Source organism: Camelus bactrianus, chromosome 34 (genome assembly GCF_048773025.1).
Source record: "Camelus bactrianus isolate YW-2024 breed Bactrian camel chromosome 34, ASM4877302v1, whole genome shotgun sequence".
NCBI lineage: Eukaryota > Metazoa > Chordata > Mammalia > Artiodactyla > Camelidae > Camelus > Camelus bactrianus.
Window position 1 is genome coordinate 5,341,642 of NC_133572.1, and position 21,130 is coordinate 5,362,771.

The window sequence follows — 21,130 nt, forward strand, 5'->3', positions numbered from 1 at the left end:
CTAGGATCCGTTGTGAGTCTTGTAGGGTGCATTTCCTCTCATGCCCTCTTTTTTCTCTCCTTGTGAGTGGGTTTCCACTGAGCGAGTGGACAGCAGGCATCTGGGTTAGTGCTGCTGAAAATCTAGTCTTCAGCCTGGAGGAGGTGGCTCTTCCAGGTTTGGGTGCTGGACCAGCTGAGACCACATACACACCTGTCTCCTCTCAGTGCTCATTGTCTTCCCTTAACCTCAGTTCTCTTGGTCCCATAATTCTGCTTGGGAAACCCCATCCCCCCAAGTCTGTGCTCCGCCAGTGTTGACCAGATGCTCGTGAAGATTACCCTCCTGATGGCTCTCATGTGCAGAGGTAGGTTTTGGTCCCATGAAACGGTGGGAGGCAATGAGCGTTCTGATACCAAGTCCCTGCCTCTTCCTCAGAAAACCGTAGGCAGTTTCCGCAGCAATTCCTTGAGAAGCAGAAACATTTCACTGAAGCCAGCACTGTGTTCGTTTTCTTCGAAACAACACCATTCAGATTTATTCTACCAAAAATATATTCTTTTGCTTCATACAACAAGGGCTTGCTCCTTGTTACATGGTAGTCCTCGTCTTTCTAAAGATCTGATGATTTCTGAGCTGGGCACACATTACAGGGGTCTCCACCTTGTCATCCACGACGGGCATTGGCAGAAAATTACCTAACCTCCAAGTACAATGTGTACCATTAGACGCAATAACACCGACCTTGAAGATTAGATAATTCTGGATATATTATTTTTTAACTTGTTTCTAAGATCAATAATGTATTTTAGACATTTTTCTATGCCACTAACTATTCTTGTATACATGAATCATTTTACTGCAGTATTACAAAAATATAGGATATCACAGGGATAATACTGAAATATTTAATTGTCTCAAATATTTAGTTTTATGACTGAAAGTCAACATGCTCAACTTATCACCTGTGTTTGGCATTTATTTGTTTTCAATGTTTTTGCTGTTATGGAAAAAGCTGCTCTGAACTTCCCTGTATTTCAATGTAAGGACCATCCACGAGTGTTTCTCTTAATCACATTCTAAGATTGGAATTACTGGTTTATAGGCTAGGAATACTTTTAAGGCTTTTGACCCACAGACTAATGTCTGTGAGAAATGTTTGCACTGAATTTTATTAGCTCTATTCTGTATCAGAATGTTCATTTCCACATACCTTTCCCAACATGGTCTTTTTATCAAGTTTTTACATCTTTGGTAGTTTTGCAGGCAAAAGCTGGCATATATTAGCTAATTTAATCCTTCATTTGTGAATGACATGCTCATGACATTTGTCCTTTTTAAGTTGGGATGTTTGTCATTCTTGTCATGATTTCTATTGCGGCTCCTTCTACTATGACTGCTGCTGCCACCGACCCCCCAGACCCCACACCGCATTCCCTCACGTGGGCTCATCTGAGCGCCCAGCAAGCCTACAAGGCAGGATATATTTATCTCAAAAAGCAGATCAGAAAACTGAGGGAAAGCAAAGTGAAACCCCTTGCCTAAGGTGAGACAGGTGGAAGCAGTAGAGGCAAGGTTTGAACCCAGGCAGTTTGGGTCCAGAGTCCTTGTCCCTGTGAACAGTTCCATGTTTTAGGCTGACAATGTTTCCCTCAGCTGATTGGTTTCACTTTACCTTTTCTCTGTTTTTAGATCCATGGAAGTTTCTAATATTAACCATCTATAAAAATTTCCCTTTTATGTTTCTGCTTTCGAAGCGTCATTAAGAGTATTCTTTTCCACTTCAAATTTAAATAAATGATTGTATCTATTTTATAAATATATAATACTAATAACCATGTAAGTTGTATTATGTAGGATATGAAGTTATATCTAATTTTACTTTGCTTTTACTATGTAATTCCTGAGTTACATCTTTTTCTTTTCTCATTGATTTTAATGCCGCAGAAAGAAACATGCTAAATGACACAATGGCAATTTCCATGTCTGCTTTTTGGAATTTATTTAGACTTTCATTCCACAAGTGTTTACTGATTTACAGATAGCCTCATAGGGTATTGAATTCATAGCCTTTGCAGTTCACTAGGTGCTGGGGCCCCCGTGGTGATGAGTGAAGCGCTCCCTGGCCTGTAAAGCTAGTGAGGCTGGGCACCAAGACAAGAATTTAGAATAAACTCTGACAAGTGCCATCAGCAGGGACACCAGCAGTGTTACTGAATCTAGCTGGGAGAAGCTGAGAAGGCTTCCTTAAAGAAGTTTAATTTAAGCGGAGGCCATGCATTCTGGAAATGAAGTCGTTTACTGTTTACAGTGTATGCTATTGTTAATAATGTCTAATATATAAACCCATGTTTGCATACATGCTTCCTATAGGTCACTTTTAATAACATGATTTATTTTAAATAGTTTATTTCAACAATCAAATGTTGAGAATTATATACTAAGCTCCCGTAAGTATTACTCTGTCATTTTTTCTGTATTTGCAAAAGCTTTGTCCTATATTTATATATTTTTCTATTTGTCCAGCTTTATTGAGATACAATTTTTATAGAATATTGTGTAAGTTGTATAATGTGATGATTTGAAATATATGTAGATTACAAAATGATATCTATCGGATCACAGAGTTAGCTTTTTATGTGAATAATGAGAACTTTTAAGATTGACTGTATTAGTAACGTTCAAGTATAGAATCCAGTATTACCAACTACTGTCATGTGTACATTACATCCCCAGAACCTATTTATCTTATAAGTAAAAGTTAGTACACTTTAACCACATTCACCTATCCCCCCTCCCCCACCAGCCCTGACCAGGCAACCATTCACATACTCTTTGTTTCTATGGGTTCGGCTTTTTTTAGATTCCACACACAGATAAGGGAGATCAAACAGTATTTGTTTTTCTCTGTCTTATTTCATCTAGCACAAGGCCCTCAAGGTCCATCCATGTTGTCCCAAAGGCACAATTTCCTTCATTTTTACAACTGAATACTTACTCCATTGTGTGTATATCCATACCACCTACGCCTGTGTATACCTGTATCTAAATCTGTAGATATACCTAGAAATCTCTCTCTATACGTCAAGTATTTTTCACATTTTCTTTATCCTTATAATTGTCAATTAGCAATTAGGTTGTTCCCATTTCTTGGCTATAGTGAATAATGCTGCCGATCATGGAGGTGCAGGTATCTCTTCAAGATCATGATTTCATTTTTTAAGGTATATACCCGACGTGGAAGTTCTGGATCACATGGTCGTTCTATTTTTTATTTTTTGAGAAATGTCCATACTGTTTTCCATAGAGGCTGTACCAATTTATGTTACAAATTTCCCCTTTTCTCCACATCATTGCCAACCACTGTTATCTGTTGTCTTTTTGATCATAGCCATTGTAAGAGGTGTGAGGTGATAGCTCGTGGTTTTGATTTGCATTTTCCTGATAGTGATGTTGAGCAGCTTTTCATGTACCTGTTGGCCATTTTTTAAATCTTCTTTGGGAAAAATGTGTATTTATATCCTTTGCCCATTTTAAAATCAGAGTTTTGTCGTTTTTGTGTCTCTCTGTGTGTGTGTTTTTGCCATTGACTCATGAGTTTCTCATATATTTTGTATATTAACCACTCTCAGACATGTAATTTGTAAGTAGTTTTTCCCATTCCATAGGTTGTCTTTTTGTTTCGTGGATAGTTTTTTTGCTCCTCAGGAATTGTTTAGTTTGATGTGGTCTTGCTGTTTATTTTGATTGTGTTGCTCGTGCTTTAGGTGTCATATCCAAAAAATTATTGACAAGATCCACGTCAAGAAACTTTTTTCCTAAGAGTTTTATGGTTTCAGGTCTTAAATGAATTTAAGTCTTTAGTGCATTTTGAGTTAGCTTTCAGAAGTAGTGTAAGATAGGGGTTCTAGTTTCATTCTTTTGCATGTAACTATCTAGTTTTCCCAACACCATTGATTGGAAAGACTCTCTTTCTTCATTGAGTATTCTTGGCTTGCTAGTCAGACATTAGTTGACCATATATGCACGGGTTAATTCCTGAGCCCTCATTCTCTACTGTTGGTCTGTGTGTCTATTTTCATATCATTGCTCCATGGTTTGATTTCTATAGTCATGTTGTATAGTTAGGAATCACAAATCCTGCTTTGTTTTTTGTTTTTTTAAACATTGCTATGACTATTTGAGGTCTTTCGTGTTTTGCAATGAATTATACTTTTTTTTTTGTATTTCTGTGAAAAAGCCATTGGTCTTGATAGGAATTACATTGATCTTACAGATGGCTTTGGGTGGCATGCACATTTTAAGAATATTAAATCTTCTAATTCATGAACATGGGATAGCTTTCCATTGATTTGTGTCTTCCTCAATTTCTTTCATCAGTCTTATATTTTTGATAAGATTTTTCACCCCTTGCAAATTTATTAAGTATTTTATTGCTCTTGATGCAATTTTAATGAGATTGTCCTCTTTATTTTTTCCCAGATGTTTCACTGTTAGTGTACAGAAATGCAAATGGTTTCTGTATGTTGATTTTGTCTTGTGTGACTTTACTGTATTTGTTTATTCGTTCTAACACTTTTTTTAACCTTGGTTGGAGTGTTAAGGTTTTCTACATATATAGCATCATGTCATCTACAGAGACGATTTTAATTCTTTCCTTCCAATTTGGATGCTTTTATTTCTTTTTTTGCTTAATTGCTCTTACTGGGATTTCCAGTACTATAAAGATGAAATAAGAATGGAATTAGAATTGTAAGAATAGACACCCTTGTCTCATTTCTGATCTTAGAGAGAAAGCTTTCAACCTTTCACCATTGAGTGTGGATGTTAACGCTAAGCTTCTCATATATGGTCTGTATTATGCTGAGGAATATTCTTTCTATATCTAAGTTTTTGAGAAGTTTTTAAATTTAAGGATATTAAAATTTGTCAGATTTTTTGTCCATCTATTGAGATGATCAGATGATTTTTATCTTTCATTCTATTTATATAGTGTATCTCATATATTGACTTGCATACGTTTAACCATCCTTGCATCCTAAGAATTAATCTCATCTAATAATGGTGTTTAATCCTTTTAATGTGGTTTTGAATTCAGTTGGCTAAATTTGTTGAGAATGTTTGCATTTATATTCATCAAGGACATCGGCTTATAACTTTCTTTCCTTGGAGTGTCCTTACACGGCTTTGGTCTCAGGTTAATGCTGGCCATGTAAAATGACTTTGGAAGTGTCTCTTCTTCAGTTTTTTGGAAGAGTTTACAAAGGATAAGCATTATTTCCTCTTAAATATTTGGTAGAATTCACCAATGGAAACACCTATTCCTGGCCTTTTCTCTTTTTGGGAGATGTCTAAGTACTGATTCAATCTCTTTCCTCATTATTGAGCTGTTTCAGTTTACTGAGGCCTCCCTCAGTCCCTTACCATGCGGGTCTCTCCACACACAGCGGACACCGTGGCAGCTGGCTTCATCAGAGCAAGAGAGGGAGCAAGATAGGGCAACAAGGGAGAAACGAGAGTCGTCTTAAAAGCTAATCTCTTAAGTGAGAACTCGTTACTTTTGCCAGATCCCATTTGTTGGATGCATGTTATGAGGTGCAGTCAAGTGTGGGGGATCACACAGGGACATGAATACCCAGACGAAGGCATAGTAGGGACATTTTAGAGGCTGCTTATCACAGTCCTCTGTTCCTAAGCTAGATGAGAGTGCCCCCGATGGGAAAGAGAAGGCGAGGGAAGCTTTCTCCCTGGCATCATGGGCCGTGAGCTGTAACTGAGACAGGGGGTCTGGGCATGTCTCCTGGGAGGGCAGCATCCAGAGTCCTCTGAAGGACTGGGCTCATGTCCCTGGAACTGGGCTCTACAGGCTTGAGAGAAATAATTGAGTGCATCCCTTCCCAGGTTCGTGTTCAGCGATGCCACTGTGGGAAATTACACCACAGAAATAAGCAAATGCTCTACACAGGGATTATTTTTTTCCCCTAAGAGAGCTCATTTTTTAATGTTTGTATTACTGCTTTGTCTGCTAAAATCTCTCCTGTGTCTTGTGTTCTGTGTCTGTGTCTTTCTTGCAGCTCTGGAGGTGAGGCTGAAGGGTGGACGCCACCGCTGTGAGGGGAGAGTGGAAATGAAGCACCAAGGAACATGGGGCATGGTGTATTTTGAATACTGGTTCCTGGATGCTGCAGAAATAGTGTGTGGTCACCTGAAATGTGGCCATGCTGTTGATGCCCCCAGAGGAGTTTATTTTGGACCAACCGTTGGCCCCATTTGGACTTTCTCCCTTCAATGCAACAACACAGAAGCAGGAGTAACTTTTAATCTCAATGACTGTACTGCTGCTGAGGTCAAAAATTATGATCATATCATGTCTCATGACCAGGATATCGGAGCAGTCTGCTCAGGTAAGACCTGTCTGGTCTGGGAGGGCATCCCCAGCAGGAAAAGCCCCAGTCTCATTCCCAGAATAACAATGGGACTACCAGGTCACAGCTTTTAGAGTGTACTTGTGTGAAGACTGCAGTCACATGAGATTCTAGAGAATTAGGTGCTCAAGGGAGAATAAGGGTTTGTTTGGCCCCAAGCAGTAAAGACTCTAGACTTGTGAACCACTAGACCCCTCCGGGCTCTGTGATGTGTCATAAGAGGCAGGGAGCTGAGGTCAAAGTTTCTTACAGGTACAACTGCTGACTTGTACTTCTATGCTTAGTTCCATCATGGTAGCTGTTTGTTATTCTTTCATGGGATGGTCTGTCAGGTGTGGCCACAAGAGAGGAGCAGGCAGACATGGTTTGTTGTACTCACAGGTTCTAAAGAGACAGAGTCACCACAAGCATATGGGGACTACGTGGGGGAGGATCTAAGGGAGCTGTCTCAGCCAAGCATGGGGAGCCAAGAGAGAGTGGAGAGCTGTGAATAAGTGACAATATTGGGCGTCAGGGTGGAGTTATAATAAGCTAAAAGCATGAGGGAATTTCACTGGTGAGTTTGAACATCATTAGGTCACAGTCAGGGGAGGGAAAGACAGGATTTTTGGTGGCGGTTAGTCTTACCACATTGGTTCACCTAGTCACCTGGGTGGGGTGCTCACATCCTTTTGTGGGGATGTTGGGGCAGCAGGAAAATATGAAGTTCTAAACTTTACAGTGCAGTAGCTGGAGCAAAGCAAGGATGAATGACAATGAGGCTAAGAGAACCGGAAGTGAATCAGAAGAAGTGCTCAGTCCTGTCTAAGTGTGTCTGACTGGAGCCAAGGTGGAGGCAGTAAAGACAGCAGTGAACCTAGAGTGTGAGTGGGTGGTCAGAGTATTTCCCAGAGATGTGTCCAGTTGTTATTACAAAGATGGATGAGATGTCCAAGACATGAATCCCATCAGAACAGCTGGAATGGAGGAAGAGATCAGATATCACAGTGAATTCCCTAATGCTTGTGGTTGGGTGCTAGAAGAGGACCATCTAATCTGATGGGATGATGGGATGGGGGGGCCCAAAGAACACTTGCAATAAGCCCTTAGCAGCCAGTGCCAATCAGCTCTTTTGTGTTCTGTCAGGGACGATCATTGGAAAAGGGATCTTTTCCAGTCTCACTTTCTGCAGATCTTTGATAATACTCATTTAGGGCCCTAAGAAAATAACGACTTTCATTTTGAAGCTAGTTTATTGAGGTGTGATTGACATACAAAAAGCTGCACCTATTTAATGTTTACAACAACTGCTAGGTTATCAAGAGAAATGACTAGGACCACCCCGTCTCTCTCCTGTGGCTCTCTGAGCTTTCACAACACAACTTGACAGATTCATCTTTTTCCCCTTTTGGGTCACCTAAGAAATTCATGGGAATGTTTTGTCACCAAATATTGTCAGAAAAACAAAACTTGATACAATAAAAGTGGATTGGTTATAATGTGTGTATTTTTTCTCTTGAGCCATCATCTGTCTGCAGGTCAACGTGCACTCATGGATCCAGTCCTCGGGATTTTCTCTACCTTAAGTCACTGGAGGATTGGCTCTTGGGAGAGAAACTGATCAGAATATTAACCTCACGAGTCTCAGAATGGTTTTCTAACTTAGTCTGGATGATGGGTCTCTACTTTGACAGCCCAGGTCCCTGTGGGTTGATTCTATTCTTCATATCTCTGTACTCAAGTTTGAGTGTGCACGTGTTTATGCATTACTGACGTGGGCTCTGTAGGTCCCAGGATCCTAAATGAGAAATTCACTTCTCCAACCAATGCTCTGAAATGTATGTTCCTGGTATTCAGTCATTCTGGATGACCTGTCTTGAGCCCTGTAGTTTCCAAACCTCTAGATAAGGGATTCACATTTCTAACCATTCTCATTATATATGTTTTTGGGATTCAGCCATTCCAAACTGCCTCTGCAAATTCTTCTGGATTTCTCTACAGAAACTGGTTTATGAAAATGCAGTTGTAACACTCACTTTCAAATTCCCGCTCCATGCCCGACGTCTGGGGGGAAAAAAAAAGCTTTTGCTTCCACACCATTGCCTGTGACATGTCTTTTTCCAATTACCAAGAAGATCATGAACACTTACTAGGTTTATTTGTTTGTTTCTCTTAGGATTTGTGCATCTTGTTGGAGGGCACGGACCCTGCTCAGGGCAAGTAGAAGTGCGTTCTGAAGAAGACTGGACTACAGTGTCTGACGGGAACTTTACCTTCCTCACAGCCCAGGTCATCTGTGCAGATCTGGGCTGTGGCAAGGCTGTGTCTGTCCTGGGACACATGCCCTTCAGAAGGTCAGATGGGCGAGTCTGGGAGGAACAGTTTGGGTGTACCGGGGAGGAGTCTGAGCTCTGGTCCTGCCCCAGGGTGCCCTGTCCAGGAGGAACCTGCCACCACAGTGGAGCTGTTCAAGTTGTCTGTTCAGGTGAGATGTGGATCAGGACTCTAACCTCATTGCACATCCTGGTCAGGTAAGAAAAACATGAGATTTTGCTGAGCTCCTGTCTTTTCTACCAGCATACACAGAAGTGCGGCTCATGAAAAATGACACGTCTCAGTGTGAGGGACGAGTGGAGATGAATATTTCTGGAGGATGGAGAGCGCTCTGTGCCTCCCACTGGACCATGGCCAACGCCCATGTTATCTGTCGTCAGCTCGGCTGTGGAGTCGCCACCTCCATCCCCACAGGACCATACTTAGTTGCAGGAAGTGATCCGATCTGGAAAGCCCGATTTCACTGCTCAGGGGCTGAGTCCTTCTTGTGGAATTGCCCGCTGACTGCCCTGGGTGCTCCTGACTGTGCCCACGGAAACACAGCCTCTGTGATCTGCTCAGGTGAGAGAGGGAGGGGCTGACTGGTACTCAGGATACTCCTTGTGGAAAATGTCCCCAAGAGCAGAGAATGAGGGGAAAATGGCTTCAAAAGTTAGATATTTTATGATGAAATATGTTTTATTCATCACTCATTCATTCATTTTTTGAGATCAGGGCGAGAAGCATTAAGGGGAATAATATTTTTAAAATAAACATAGGTATTTAAGTATAATCATAGAGAACAATGGATAAGCAATAAGTGTATACCTCAGTGAAGAGTTTTTCCCCGCTCTGAACCATTTGAGAATTACTATACACATCAGATTCCTTTACTAGGTACCACAGCATGTATTTCTTAAGTACAAAGATACTCATTAAAATTCAGGAAATTTTAATCTCATGCAATATTATTAACTGTTTACTCTGAAATACATCTGAGCTTGAGGTTGTTTGCTTTTTGTGTTTTTATAGTAGAAAGATTAAATTATAAATTCAGTACTGTTAATAAATCAAGATTAGTCATATTTTCTATTAGTTCTTACGTCATTTCATGTGGTGCTTTTCAAAGAATTTCTCCACTTTTTGCTAAATGTTTAAATGTCTTGCAAAGTGGAAGTGACATCAGCATCATGGTGGTTTAAGATGTCTCTCCTTTTTGCACTTGTTTTTAACAACGAATTAACCATACATCCATGATCAAAAGTACCTCTGTGAAAGTTGTGGGATGCAATATCTTATACCAAGAAACAATTGGATGGTCAACAGGCAACATGCAGAACGGGAGAAAATATTTGTAAAACCTATAGAAGATCAGGGTTAATATCCAAAATATGTTTTAAAAGAACTCTACAACTCAATAGCAGAAACCCAAACAATCTGTGTGAAATTGGGCAGAGGAACTGATTAAAGATTTTCCAAAGAAGACATTCAAATGGCCAACAGATACATGAACGTTGCTCCACATCACCAATCATCAGTGAGATGCAAATCAAAACCACAATGAGATGTTACCTTATAGCATTTAGAGAGACTATCATCCAGAAGACAAGATACAAATGTAGGTGAGGAAATGTGGACAAGTGAACCCTGTGCACTGTTGGTGGGAATGTAAATTGATTCAACCACTATGGAAAACAGTACGGAGTTTCCTCCAAAATTAAAAAATAGAGCTACCGTATACTCTAGCAATCCTAATTCTGGGTGTGGACTCAAGGAAATGATATAGGATATTGAAAATACATCTGCACTCCCATGTTCATTGCAGCATTATTTACAATAGCCACGATACACAAAAAAGTCATGTGTCCTTCAACACATAAATGAATAAAGAACATGTGATACACACACACACACACACACACACACACACAGAGTAACATTATTCAACCACGAGAAAGAAGAGACTCCTGCCATTGGTGATAACATGGATGGACCTTGAGGGCATTGTGTTTAGTAAGGTAGATTATACGGAGAAAGAAGAATATTGTGTATCATTTTTATGTGGAATCTTAAAAAGCCTTACTTGTAAAAACAGAGAGTAGAATGGTGGTCACAATGGACTGGGAGGTGGGGGAGTAAGGATTTGTTAGAGGGTATGGAATTAGCAGATGAATAGATTCTGGTGATCTAAGGTACAGAATAGTGATTGTAGTCAACAATACTGAATTATAAACTTCAAAATGTCTAAGAGACTAGCTCTTAAATGTTCTCATTGTAAAAAAGAAAGGATAATTATGTGATGTGACAGAGGTGTTAGCCAAAGCTACACTGCTATTAGTATTATAATACATAAACATATCAAATTTAAACATATGTTGGGGGAAAAAAAGCCAAAAGCACTGACAAAAGATTATTCGTAATATCCTCTTAACCTCTTTTTAATGTGTATATGTTCTGTAGTAATAGATCTTTTTTGTTTCTTTTCTTCATTTTTGGAGGGGTAATTAGGTTTTTATTTATTTTTTTATTATTTATTTTTATTCTGGAAATACTGGGGACTGAACCCAGGACCTCGTTCATGCTACGTATGCGCTCTACCACAGAGCTATACCCTCCTTCCCTTTCTTTTTTTTCCCCCCTTGTTGAATGATGAATTTTATGTTTTTTCAGAAAAATGAGGCTTAATGATTTTTTCTGTGTCTTTGCCTTATATTTGATTGATTTCTATAATTATATCTATTATTGGTCTACTTTCTATGGGTCAGATTTGATTTGCATTGTCTTTGTTTATAGTTACTTTTTTTTTAACTTTTTTTTATTGAAGTGCAGTCAATTACAATGTGTCAATTTCTGGTGTACAGCACAGTGTCCCATCGTGCACATACATACATATATTCGTTTTCATATTTTTTTCATTAAAGGTTATTACACGACATTGAACATAGTTCCCTGTGCTCTACGGGAGAAACTTTTTTTTAATAGCTGGTATTTTTGATTGACACACATTGTAGATGAAAAATTGTAGAACTTCTTCACACAGGATCTTCTTTTGCTGCCCCCCCGGCACCTGATTTAGGGGGTTGATCACCTCATTTAAAAGAAAGCGAAGTAGTTGGAGCCGGGCACCCGTCCCTGTGAAGAACAGTCTATGTCTGGTTCACTCTTCCTTCTGTGGTGCAAGTGTTCCGGTTAACAGGGCTCCTCCTCCTTGGTGGACCCTGAATTATGCTTTGTGCTCCCCGAGCTCTGTGAGTCTGCAGAATCTCTGATGAGCTTCTCAGAGACTCGCCTTTTACATTTCAGTTGACAAAGGCCTCAGAAGAGGTGGCTCACCTCTGCCTTTCACATCTGAGAGCATGGACCCAAATACTCTCACTGCCTTGGGAGCTCTACAGCACTGCCCCAAATATTGATACTTTCTCGGTTTTGTAAACTCACTCTTCGTGAAATACTTGGCTTAAAACAGAAATTCTGGCATCATCAATAACAGAACGCTCCATGGAGAATGTGAACTCTAAATAGGGTAACTTTACTGCTATGTTATAGCTTTCATCTCAGACCTGATCAGCACGTCATTATTTGGTTTAATTCAATTTCCTGTTCTTCAACCCTCTGGTCATTGCTGTCCTGCAGGAAACCAGACCCAGGTGCTGCCCCAGTGCGACGACTCCGTGTCTGAACCAGGAGGCTCTGCAGCCTCAGAGGGGAGCCCGGCCAACTGCTCAGGTGGGGGTCCCGCAGGCCTAGAACCCCTGCCCTCCCCTGTGTAAAGGCCCCCCCACTGGCACGAGCCTCTCCCCGCAGACAGCAGGCGGCTCCGCCTGGCGGACGGGGGCGGCCGCTGCGCAGGCAGAGTGGAGATCCTCCACCAGGGCTCCTGGGGCACCATCTGTGATGACGGCTGGGACCTGACCGATGCCCACGTGGTGTGCAGACAGCTGGGCTGCGGACAGGCCGTGGACGCCTCGCCCTTGGCTCGCTTCGGGGCGGGATCCGGGCCCATCTGGCTGGACGAGCTGAACTGCACGGGGAAGGAGCCGCACGTGTGGAGGTGCCCTTCGCGGGGCTGGGGGCGGCACGACTGCAGGCACAAGGAGGACGCGGGGGTCGTCTGCTCAGGTCTGCGCGGCGCTCGGCCGCAGGCGGGGGGCCGGGGGGGCGCGGGCCCTGGGGGTCGGGGGTCTGAGCCCTGAGTGGGAGTTGCTGGCAGGGCGAGAGGAGGAAGCCCCTTCCCTGGAGCCCGTCTTCCCAGCGGGTGAGACCAGGTGCTCTCACGTCCTCCTGCAGCGGCTGAGGGGCTGGGCCTTCCTGCTCAGCAGCATCTCCTGGCAGAGCCGTTTCTTACAGTTTCCACGTGAAAGCAGGGCTCACTCTTCAGTTCCCTCTGGTAGGAAATTCTGGAGACCCTACTGGTATTGTAATGACACCACGTATTGAGTAGTTAAAAAAAATCAGGGGTGTAGTATTTTACCTTTGTGCAGGTTAGACGTCTGACAGGGGTCATGGTGGGCTGACACCAAGGTGTCCACAGGGCTGCGTTCTACCTGGAGCCTCTGGGGAGAATTCCTCAGCCTTTTCTAGTTTCTAAAGGCGGCATGAATTCCTTGGCTCAGAGCTCCTTCTCTTTTTCTTCAGACAGACAACCTTGCCTCCCCCCGATCTTTCTTCCATGTCTCATCTCCCTCTATTCACAGTCAGGGAAAGGATTCCAATTTCAAGGATAGTGGAAATGCAAGTGCCATTAGATTGGGCTCACATGTTAATCCACAATATCCCAGCTTAATCTGACTATCCCATGGCCCCTGACTTAATCATATCTGTAAAATCCCTTTTGCCAGATAAGGTAGCATTTTCACAGGTTTCAGGGACTGGGATGTGGACGTCTGTGGGGGGTCCACTCTTCTGCCTGCCTCCCTACTATCCACATCCCTTTCACATCCTCTTCCACGGGTTTTTCAGGAAGTGGGATTCAGCTCCCCCTCCCTGCAGGGTGCCCAGATGAGTGTTCCTCTCAGTTCATTTTCCATCACATCATTGTGGTAGAAATAGACAGACAGACACAAATGGACAAAGTCAGGTAAAAGGGAGACAAATTTCAGTCTTGTCACCTACTGAGTATCTCCTCAGCATGGTCAGGGATGAGTGTTGACAATTTCTGGGAGAGAGGAACACCCAGATCGTTGAGTGAAGTGTCAACTGTGCCCTGTTTCCCCTTTCAATTTTAGAGTTCCTGGCCCTGAGGATGGTGAGCGAGGACCAGGAGTGTGCCGGGTGGCTGGAAGTCTTCTACAACGGGACCTGGGGCAGTGTCTGCCGCAGCCGCATGGACGAGATCACCTTGTCCATCGTCTGCAGCCAGCTTGGCTGTGGGGACATGGGACAATTGGACACTTCTGTTGCCTTAAGGGAAGGTTCTAGACCCCGATGGGTAGATTTAATCCAATGTCGGAGAACTGATACCTCTCTCTGGGAGTGTCCTTCTGACCCTTGGAAATACGATTCCTGTTCTCCAAAGGAGGAAGCTTACATCTCCTGTGCAGGTGACTTACTGCCTGTTTCTACGTCCCACCATTCATTGTAGGATGTTGCTAATGAGATTTTATATTTTCCAATCTAAGTGATGACTGCAAGTTGAATCTTCAAAATGATGTTTGGATAAAGATTATCTAATCTATATTGTGTCAAAGGTAAAAGTAAACCTGGGCTGACAACAGTTTATGTGAAAAATACCAGGGAGATTGGGCTGAACTGTGGGAAGCATAAATAATACTCAGACTTTCTTAGCAATTGTTAAGTAACTAGGATTAGTTATTGATATGCCCAATACCTTAACGTAAGTAGGGACAGAGCAGAGAATCAGTCCTGATTGCTCTGTCTCGTAAACGCTGGGTGTTTTACTCTGAATTGCATCTACAGCAGCTAGACTAATTCTCAAGACAGTTTGCTGGTCGATTGCAACTGAGTGTCTTGTAGGTAAAAATTTATATTCCAGGCAAGAGGACAGAGAAGAGAAAAGATATAGTCAGTGCTCTCATGACTCTTACAATCCAGTGTGGAAATCTCCTGTTAGACAGGAATTTCAAGAGTCGTGAAGTCGAGATAGTGCTATGGAAGTGTGTGACTGGGGCAAAAGAAGAAATCATGCTTACCCGGAGAACTGAAGGATGAGTAAGGGTTTTTTAAAGGAAGAAAGTGGAGAGATCTTTTTGGTCAGTGTAAATCCTCATATAGGAGGAAACGTGGTGTCTTAGAGGTACTGAGAAAATTGCATCCTGGCCAGAGCAGAAAGAGGGTGAGAGGCTGTGCTGCAGGATTACCACGGAGTGATGAGCAGAGCCAGACACCTCTGGGAGGCAGGACCCAAGAAAACCATCTCGTTAAAATAGGCAGAAAGGGCAGTAAGGGAAGGTGTCACCATCCTTTACCACCTCAGTATTCTCTTACCAGACAGTTGCTGTGTCCATCTTAAGACCTCGCACCAGCTGTTCTATCTGATTTGCTTGCCTGTCAACTTCTCATCATTCATCCATCACTTTCAATATCATCTCCTTGCTGAGGCCCTTATATCCACCTAACTGCTGTTACCTCTCCCCAGACTCTTTATGACATACTTCTGACACTCCGTGGTTATCCCTGAGCACACGGATTGCTTTTCTCAGTCCCTCTTGTAGGGTTCCAATTCCTCTACCTAAACTAATTTGCATTTTACAGCACATTTTAATGCTTTCCATAGTTTATTACTATGTGAAATGACCTTTTTCATATTTATTATCCATCTCTCTTATTTTTTTTGTAAAATACAATACCCTGAAGGACTTTGGCTGACTGACTGTGGTATTCACCAGTGTATATCCAGTGCAGGGACAGTACCTGGCATTACAGTAGATAATCAACAGTAGTTGAATGAAGAATAATCTTTTTGATTGTGTGGTCCAAATTAAAAATATTTTCATGAGGGTGTAATCAAAACTAATTAAAAGGTTTTTCGGCTGGGAGATAAATTAAGGAGTTTTGCATGAAGAAAATATGTCTTGAGTACAGGAGAAATAAAAGATTATTGCAGGGGAAATGCAGATTGTGTAATGGTGACTTGGGATATCTTGGAGGAGTCAAGGGTGACTGCTAGAAGGGTGGTAGTGCCTGTTCTTAGTACAGGAAATACAGAAGCTCATGGGAAGAATCCCATGGACTCAGTTTTGGTTACATTACATTCCAAGTAGATGAGACACTTAAGTGGAGATGTCATTAGGCATTTAGAACTATGCCATTTGAGTTTTGAAAGGAAATCCAGTTGGGAGAGAGAAATTTGGGAGTTACCATAGAGGTGTTTAGATAGGGATACATGAGATCATTGGAAAAATAAACTCTTTAAGACAGAATCCAATGAACACTAACGTTTGAAAGCTAGGTAGTACAGTGCATGGACTGGCAGGGAGTCCAGTGAAGAGCAGCAGAGAACTAACCCAGGCAATGCTGTGTTTGGATGTCAGCTTCAAAAACATTTTCAAGGAAAGGGTGTGGTCATATATGTTAAGTTCTACTGTGGCAGGAAGTAAATGAGAACTGAAAAGTGCCCAGTAGATTTAGCTCAGTGTTTGTCATTGAATGTCCTAATGAGAACACTTTTGAGAGTGGGGATGCAAATCAAAAATAAAAGTATAAAAAATAAGGTAATGGTGAAAAATACACACATCTCCTCTGAGAAACAGTGAAGAGCAAAGAATTAAAAGTAAAGTGCTGGAGTGTTGTATTCAATGTTGGGAGTACATTTATTTTAATTACCAGGTTGATCAATTCATTGATGCACTGTAGGGCAAACCTCCTTTAAAAGGGATGCTGGCACATTTCATCGTCCTAGTGCATTGTGTCCAAGTGCAAAAATGACTGGATATCATGTCAGAGGGAGTCTATAATCAGACCAGTTAGCATGAATTCCAGAGTAGGTGTAGATGGATTATTTACCTCAGGCTTTGAAGGACTTTCCCACAGAAGAGGGAGGAGACTTGCCAGAGCTGCTCCAGAGGCAGGACCCTGGTGATGGATGGAGGTTAGAAGGCAGCAGGTCTGGGCTCACTCTCGGTACAAGTAGCATAAGGGAATATCACCCATGTGATGATCCCCAAGGAAAAAAACAATACTGCCAGATTAAAGAATACTAGGGGCATGAAGGGATGGCCAGCCCTTATGTCCCCTTTTGCCTGTCTCTGTGTCTCTTCCTCCTGCTAGACTTGTGCCATGCTTGGCACTAGAGAACTTGTGTCTTTTCCACTAGTTTGTTTTATGTTTAGAGAGAGACCAGGTCCTTTCTCTTGCATCTAAATTTCAAAGACATTACTAACTTATTGTAAATAGAGAAGACATATAAAACATAAAAAGATAAATGAATCACATCTCATGACCTCTTGTCCATCCGTATCCTCCCGATGCAAACAAGATGAATGGACTGATATATGCTATTCTGCAAATTCCTCCACTTTCATATAAACATATGTAAACTCATATGCCCATAAAAGAGTTTAAATTGAAGGTGTATGGTTATTTATTTTCGCAAGGTTGGGATTATACAATACACATTATTGTTAAATTCGCTTTTTATCACTTAAATCTCATGGATATTCCTCCAGGTAGTGCTAACTCATTTGTAAAGCAATGGTTTAATATTTCATTCATGAGAGGTTGGTACTCCAGTTCATATGACCATTTGCCCATTTATTGGCAATTTGATTGCTTTTAACTTTCCCCCCTCTACAAATAATTTTGTAGTAAGGATTTTTGTACCTGTATCGCTATACACCATTGAGTTTACTACTTAAGATTACTGCAAATGTTGATATTATTAGATCAAAGGATATATATATACACACATACATACACACACAGGCACATGTCCATGTACACATGTGCATAGATAGAAACACAAACAAATTTTAATAGATATTGTCAAGTTACTTTCTAGGACTAATCATTTCCAGTTGTCTTCATATCTAGATTGAATATGCTGGGATTTCTCAATAACTTGACTATTATCTAAAGCCAAACCATATAGAAATGCCAAGACCAATAAGCTTACAAAAGCCCACAAGTCTCATCCTGAGACACTTGAAGGTGGACATAAGGATGACAAGTGCTTTGCTGCTGGTTTCTTTCTTCCTTCCTTCCTTCCCCCTTCCATCCTTCCTTCCTTCCTTCCCTCCTTCTTTGCTTCCCTTCATCCTTTCCTTCCTTCCTTCTTTTGCAGTTTCTCAGTGTTTTCCCTTTGTTCAACGTTTTGTCCCCCATTCTTTGTGTCTCTGTCTCCCTCCTTCTCTCCCTCTTTCTCTTCCACACCCCCACACATACACACACCTCATTCAGGTATATGCTGGATGATATGCTGGGAGTTGTCTGAAATCCACAGCAGAGGTGGAGGGTGGTAATAGATATTTTAAAGGTAGAAAGAATCTCCCTCCCTTCCTTGCGTCTCTTTCCTCATCCCTGTTTCTGGTTCCTGTGGAAGGTTGAAGGGATATTAAACTCTAAGACCTTATGTGGATCATAATTTCCTAAAGTCAAACGCGATGAATTGAGAGGTAGTGAGTTCTCCAATCCTGAAAGTGAACAACCCCCCAGAACAGGTCCTGCCATGGTTTCTGGACATGTCTCACTGCTTCGGGCAGAGAAGGTCTGATGGGGTGACACGGAAAGGATAAGCCAATTCTGACATTTCATCGCAAATATGGTGTATATGTCTGTGTTCTTGCATTGTTTTGAATTTATATCTATTTCCTTCATCTTCTATACGTTTATGTAGTTTTTTTGTCCTATGTTTCATCTCTGTGTCCTCTTAACACAGTGTTTCTCAGTGTGTTTATCTGAGTCTCACTGACACTCCCTAGCAATTTGTCTACTTACCTACCATCCCTTAAAAAAAAGGAAAACTATCTTTTTCTTTTTTAAAAAAAGTGTCCTCTCCCTGTAGTAATCTCTTTGCCTGCCCATATGTCATACTGAACAATAGATAAAAAATGTTTAGAGTCTGTTATATAATTTCCCTCTAAAATGTATAAATGTATTATTGAATATAAACTAATCTGTGATTCTGGACTCATTATTTTTTAAAATATCTCTTCTCTGTTACCTCAAACCATTAATATTAATTTGTATTTCCTTTATTATCTTACTGATGAGCAAGAATTTAAAGGAATTACATGCCACTGGATTTTATTTATCTATTTCTTCACTCAGTAAACATCAAGCCCCTATCGCAGTACTTAGAGAAGGTTCCCCACACATACTTGAATGAGTGCATACGCAGTGCAGGGCACGGTCCTAACAGCAGAAACACAAGGTGAACAAGATATGAAGGTCCTTCTTCGAGGAGGGCTTTCATTTAGGGGTTTGTGTGAGTTTGTGTAGATGTCTGTGTTTATATTTGTTGTGGGGTGTGGAGAGTGATAAACAGGTGAACAGATAAAGTCATTTCAGCTGGTGATAAGATCCAGGGAATGTCTCAGCCCAGTAGACGATGAAGCCTGTGTTTTGACTCATCCTTTGAACTGAGCCAAGGACGCTGGATAATCTTGTTCGGGGATGAGAGCACCCCCAGCTGTCCCTGATTCAGTGCTTCCCATTGTTTGCTTCTGCAGGAAGTAGACCCAAGAGCTGTCCAACTGCTGCCCCCTGCACAGGTACGTCAGCCTCTCCCACTGCACCTGTGGCTCCCAGGGGCTCCTGACTTTCCACCACGGGAGGTAACAGGAGGGGCTGCTGTCCTTTCAGACAAAGAGAAGCTCCGACTCCGGGGAGGAGGCACCCAGTGCTCAGGGCGCGTGGAGGTTTGGCACAGCGGCTCCTGGGGCACAGTGTGTGATGACTCCTGGAGCCTGGCAGAGGCCGAGGTGGTGTGTCAGCAGCTGGGCTGTGGCCACGCCCTGGAAGCCCTGGGAAGTACAGCGTTTGGCCCTGGGAACGGGAGCATCTGGCTGGATGAGGTGCAGTGCAGGGGCAGCGAGCCCTCCCTGTGGGTCTGTGCTGCGGAGCCCTGGGGGCAGAACGACTGCAAGCACGAGGAGGACGCCGGGGTGAGGTGCTCTGGTGAGTGGAGGAGCGTGGGTTCCGCTCCGGTTGAGCAGGGCCAGCGACGGGGCAATGAGCTGGGCTGGGGTAGGATGCGGACTTTGTGTCCAGAAAGCATCCTGACGCTGTAGCTCTGGATGTAGGATAGGGGGGCTGGGGGGACTCAACATGGATGTTGTGGTAACTGAGGGGTGATTTCAGGGCTCAGGAGGGAAACGTGGGCTGCCCTGCATTCTATCGAGTCCCTGGGCTCCAAACCCCTCTTTTTCTCTCCAGGTGAGAGGACAACTTTGCCCCCTGCTACAGCAGGTACGCTGCCACGGTCCCTGGGCAGGGAGAACATTCCGATTCCTGGGACCTGTTCTGTGGTCTCTGCCGGAATCAGCCAGCTCAGGAGAGGACAGATCCTGAGGAACCACTGGCTGGTGGGGAGGAAGCAGGGCACTTTCCTTGGAAAACTCCCTCTGCCTTGGTTCACGGTGCCAGAAGTTTCTTGTGTCCCCATGATCCAGGGGAGGCTGATTACTGTGCTGCAGAATCCAAGGTTTTATTACTTTCCTGTGATTGTTGCTCTTCAAAAGTAAGATGCCAGTCCCAGGACTTGTTTGATGCTCTGGTCTCGTGAAGCCCAAGGAGAGGATTTAATTGTGAGCCCAGTGCTCAGAGGCTGTCTCAGCGGGAAGCTCCCTGATCATCTGCAGCTCTCCCTTGGGCCACACCAGCAGGAGTGGAGTTGAATTATCTCAGGATATGACCTGGGGGAGCCGAGTCACAGTCAGTCTGGTTACGTCTGAGGCTGGGAGTTGACTGTGAGGAGCTCTCTGTAAACGCTGACCTCGGAAGGTTCTCTGTGCCATGTCCTTCTCCAAACAGTCTTCCTTTTTCCTCCTTAGGGACCAGGCCACGCTCCAATCCGATCCCTGGCATCTTCTCCCTGCCTGGGATCCTCTGCCTCATCCTGGGAACCCTCCTCTTCCTGGTCCTCGTCATCCTGGTGACTCAGCTGCTCAGATGGAGAGCGGAGCGCAGAGGTGGGTGCAGTGGGTACAGGGCAACATGGAAAGTGTGTGGAGGCAGGAAGCGGGGTCAGGTGACAGAAGGGGAAATGTGGGCAAGGTCTCTGTTCTTACCCCTATTCATCTGCAAAACTCCTTCTGCTCCATGTGAAACCCTAAGGGCTGAATACACAGGTTCTTAGGTTTGAGGTATGAACACTCGTAAGTCATGGCTCTTATGTGAGACAAGAAAGAGTGGAGGCTGAGCTGTGGATCCAGCTTCAGGGGAGGGCAGAAGGTGCAGATGGGCGTGGTGTGTGAGGTGTGAGATACACAGAGGTGCTGGCAGCCCTGTGGGTCTCCCCACATGTGTGCGGCAATGAG

General features: G+C 43.0%; 1 protein-coding gene across 1 annotated transcript in view; it reads left to right on the plus strand.

Annotated features, from left to right (window-relative positions):
- LOC105062327 (antigen WC1.1-like) overlaps positions 1 to 21,130 on the plus strand; it is a 99,535-nt gene that overhangs the window by 75,825 nt on the left and 2,580 nt on the right. The window contains exons 32-41 of the mRNA XM_074357254.1: positions 6,054 to 6,383; positions 8,560 to 8,868; positions 8,961 to 9,278; positions 12,330 to 12,422; positions 12,501 to 12,815; positions 13,922 to 14,236; positions 19,322 to 19,363; positions 19,455 to 19,769; positions 20,028 to 20,060; positions 20,645 to 20,782. Of these exons, the coding sequence (XP_074213355.1) occupies positions 6,054 to 6,383; positions 8,560 to 8,868; positions 8,961 to 9,278; positions 12,330 to 12,422; positions 12,501 to 12,815; positions 13,922 to 14,236; positions 19,322 to 19,363; positions 19,455 to 19,769; positions 20,028 to 20,060; positions 20,645 to 20,782 (2,208 nt within the window). The remainder of the gene's footprint in view (positions 1 to 6,053; positions 6,384 to 8,559; positions 8,869 to 8,960; positions 9,279 to 12,329; positions 12,423 to 12,500; positions 12,816 to 13,921; positions 14,237 to 19,321; positions 19,364 to 19,454; positions 19,770 to 20,027; positions 20,061 to 20,644; positions 20,783 to 21,130) is intronic.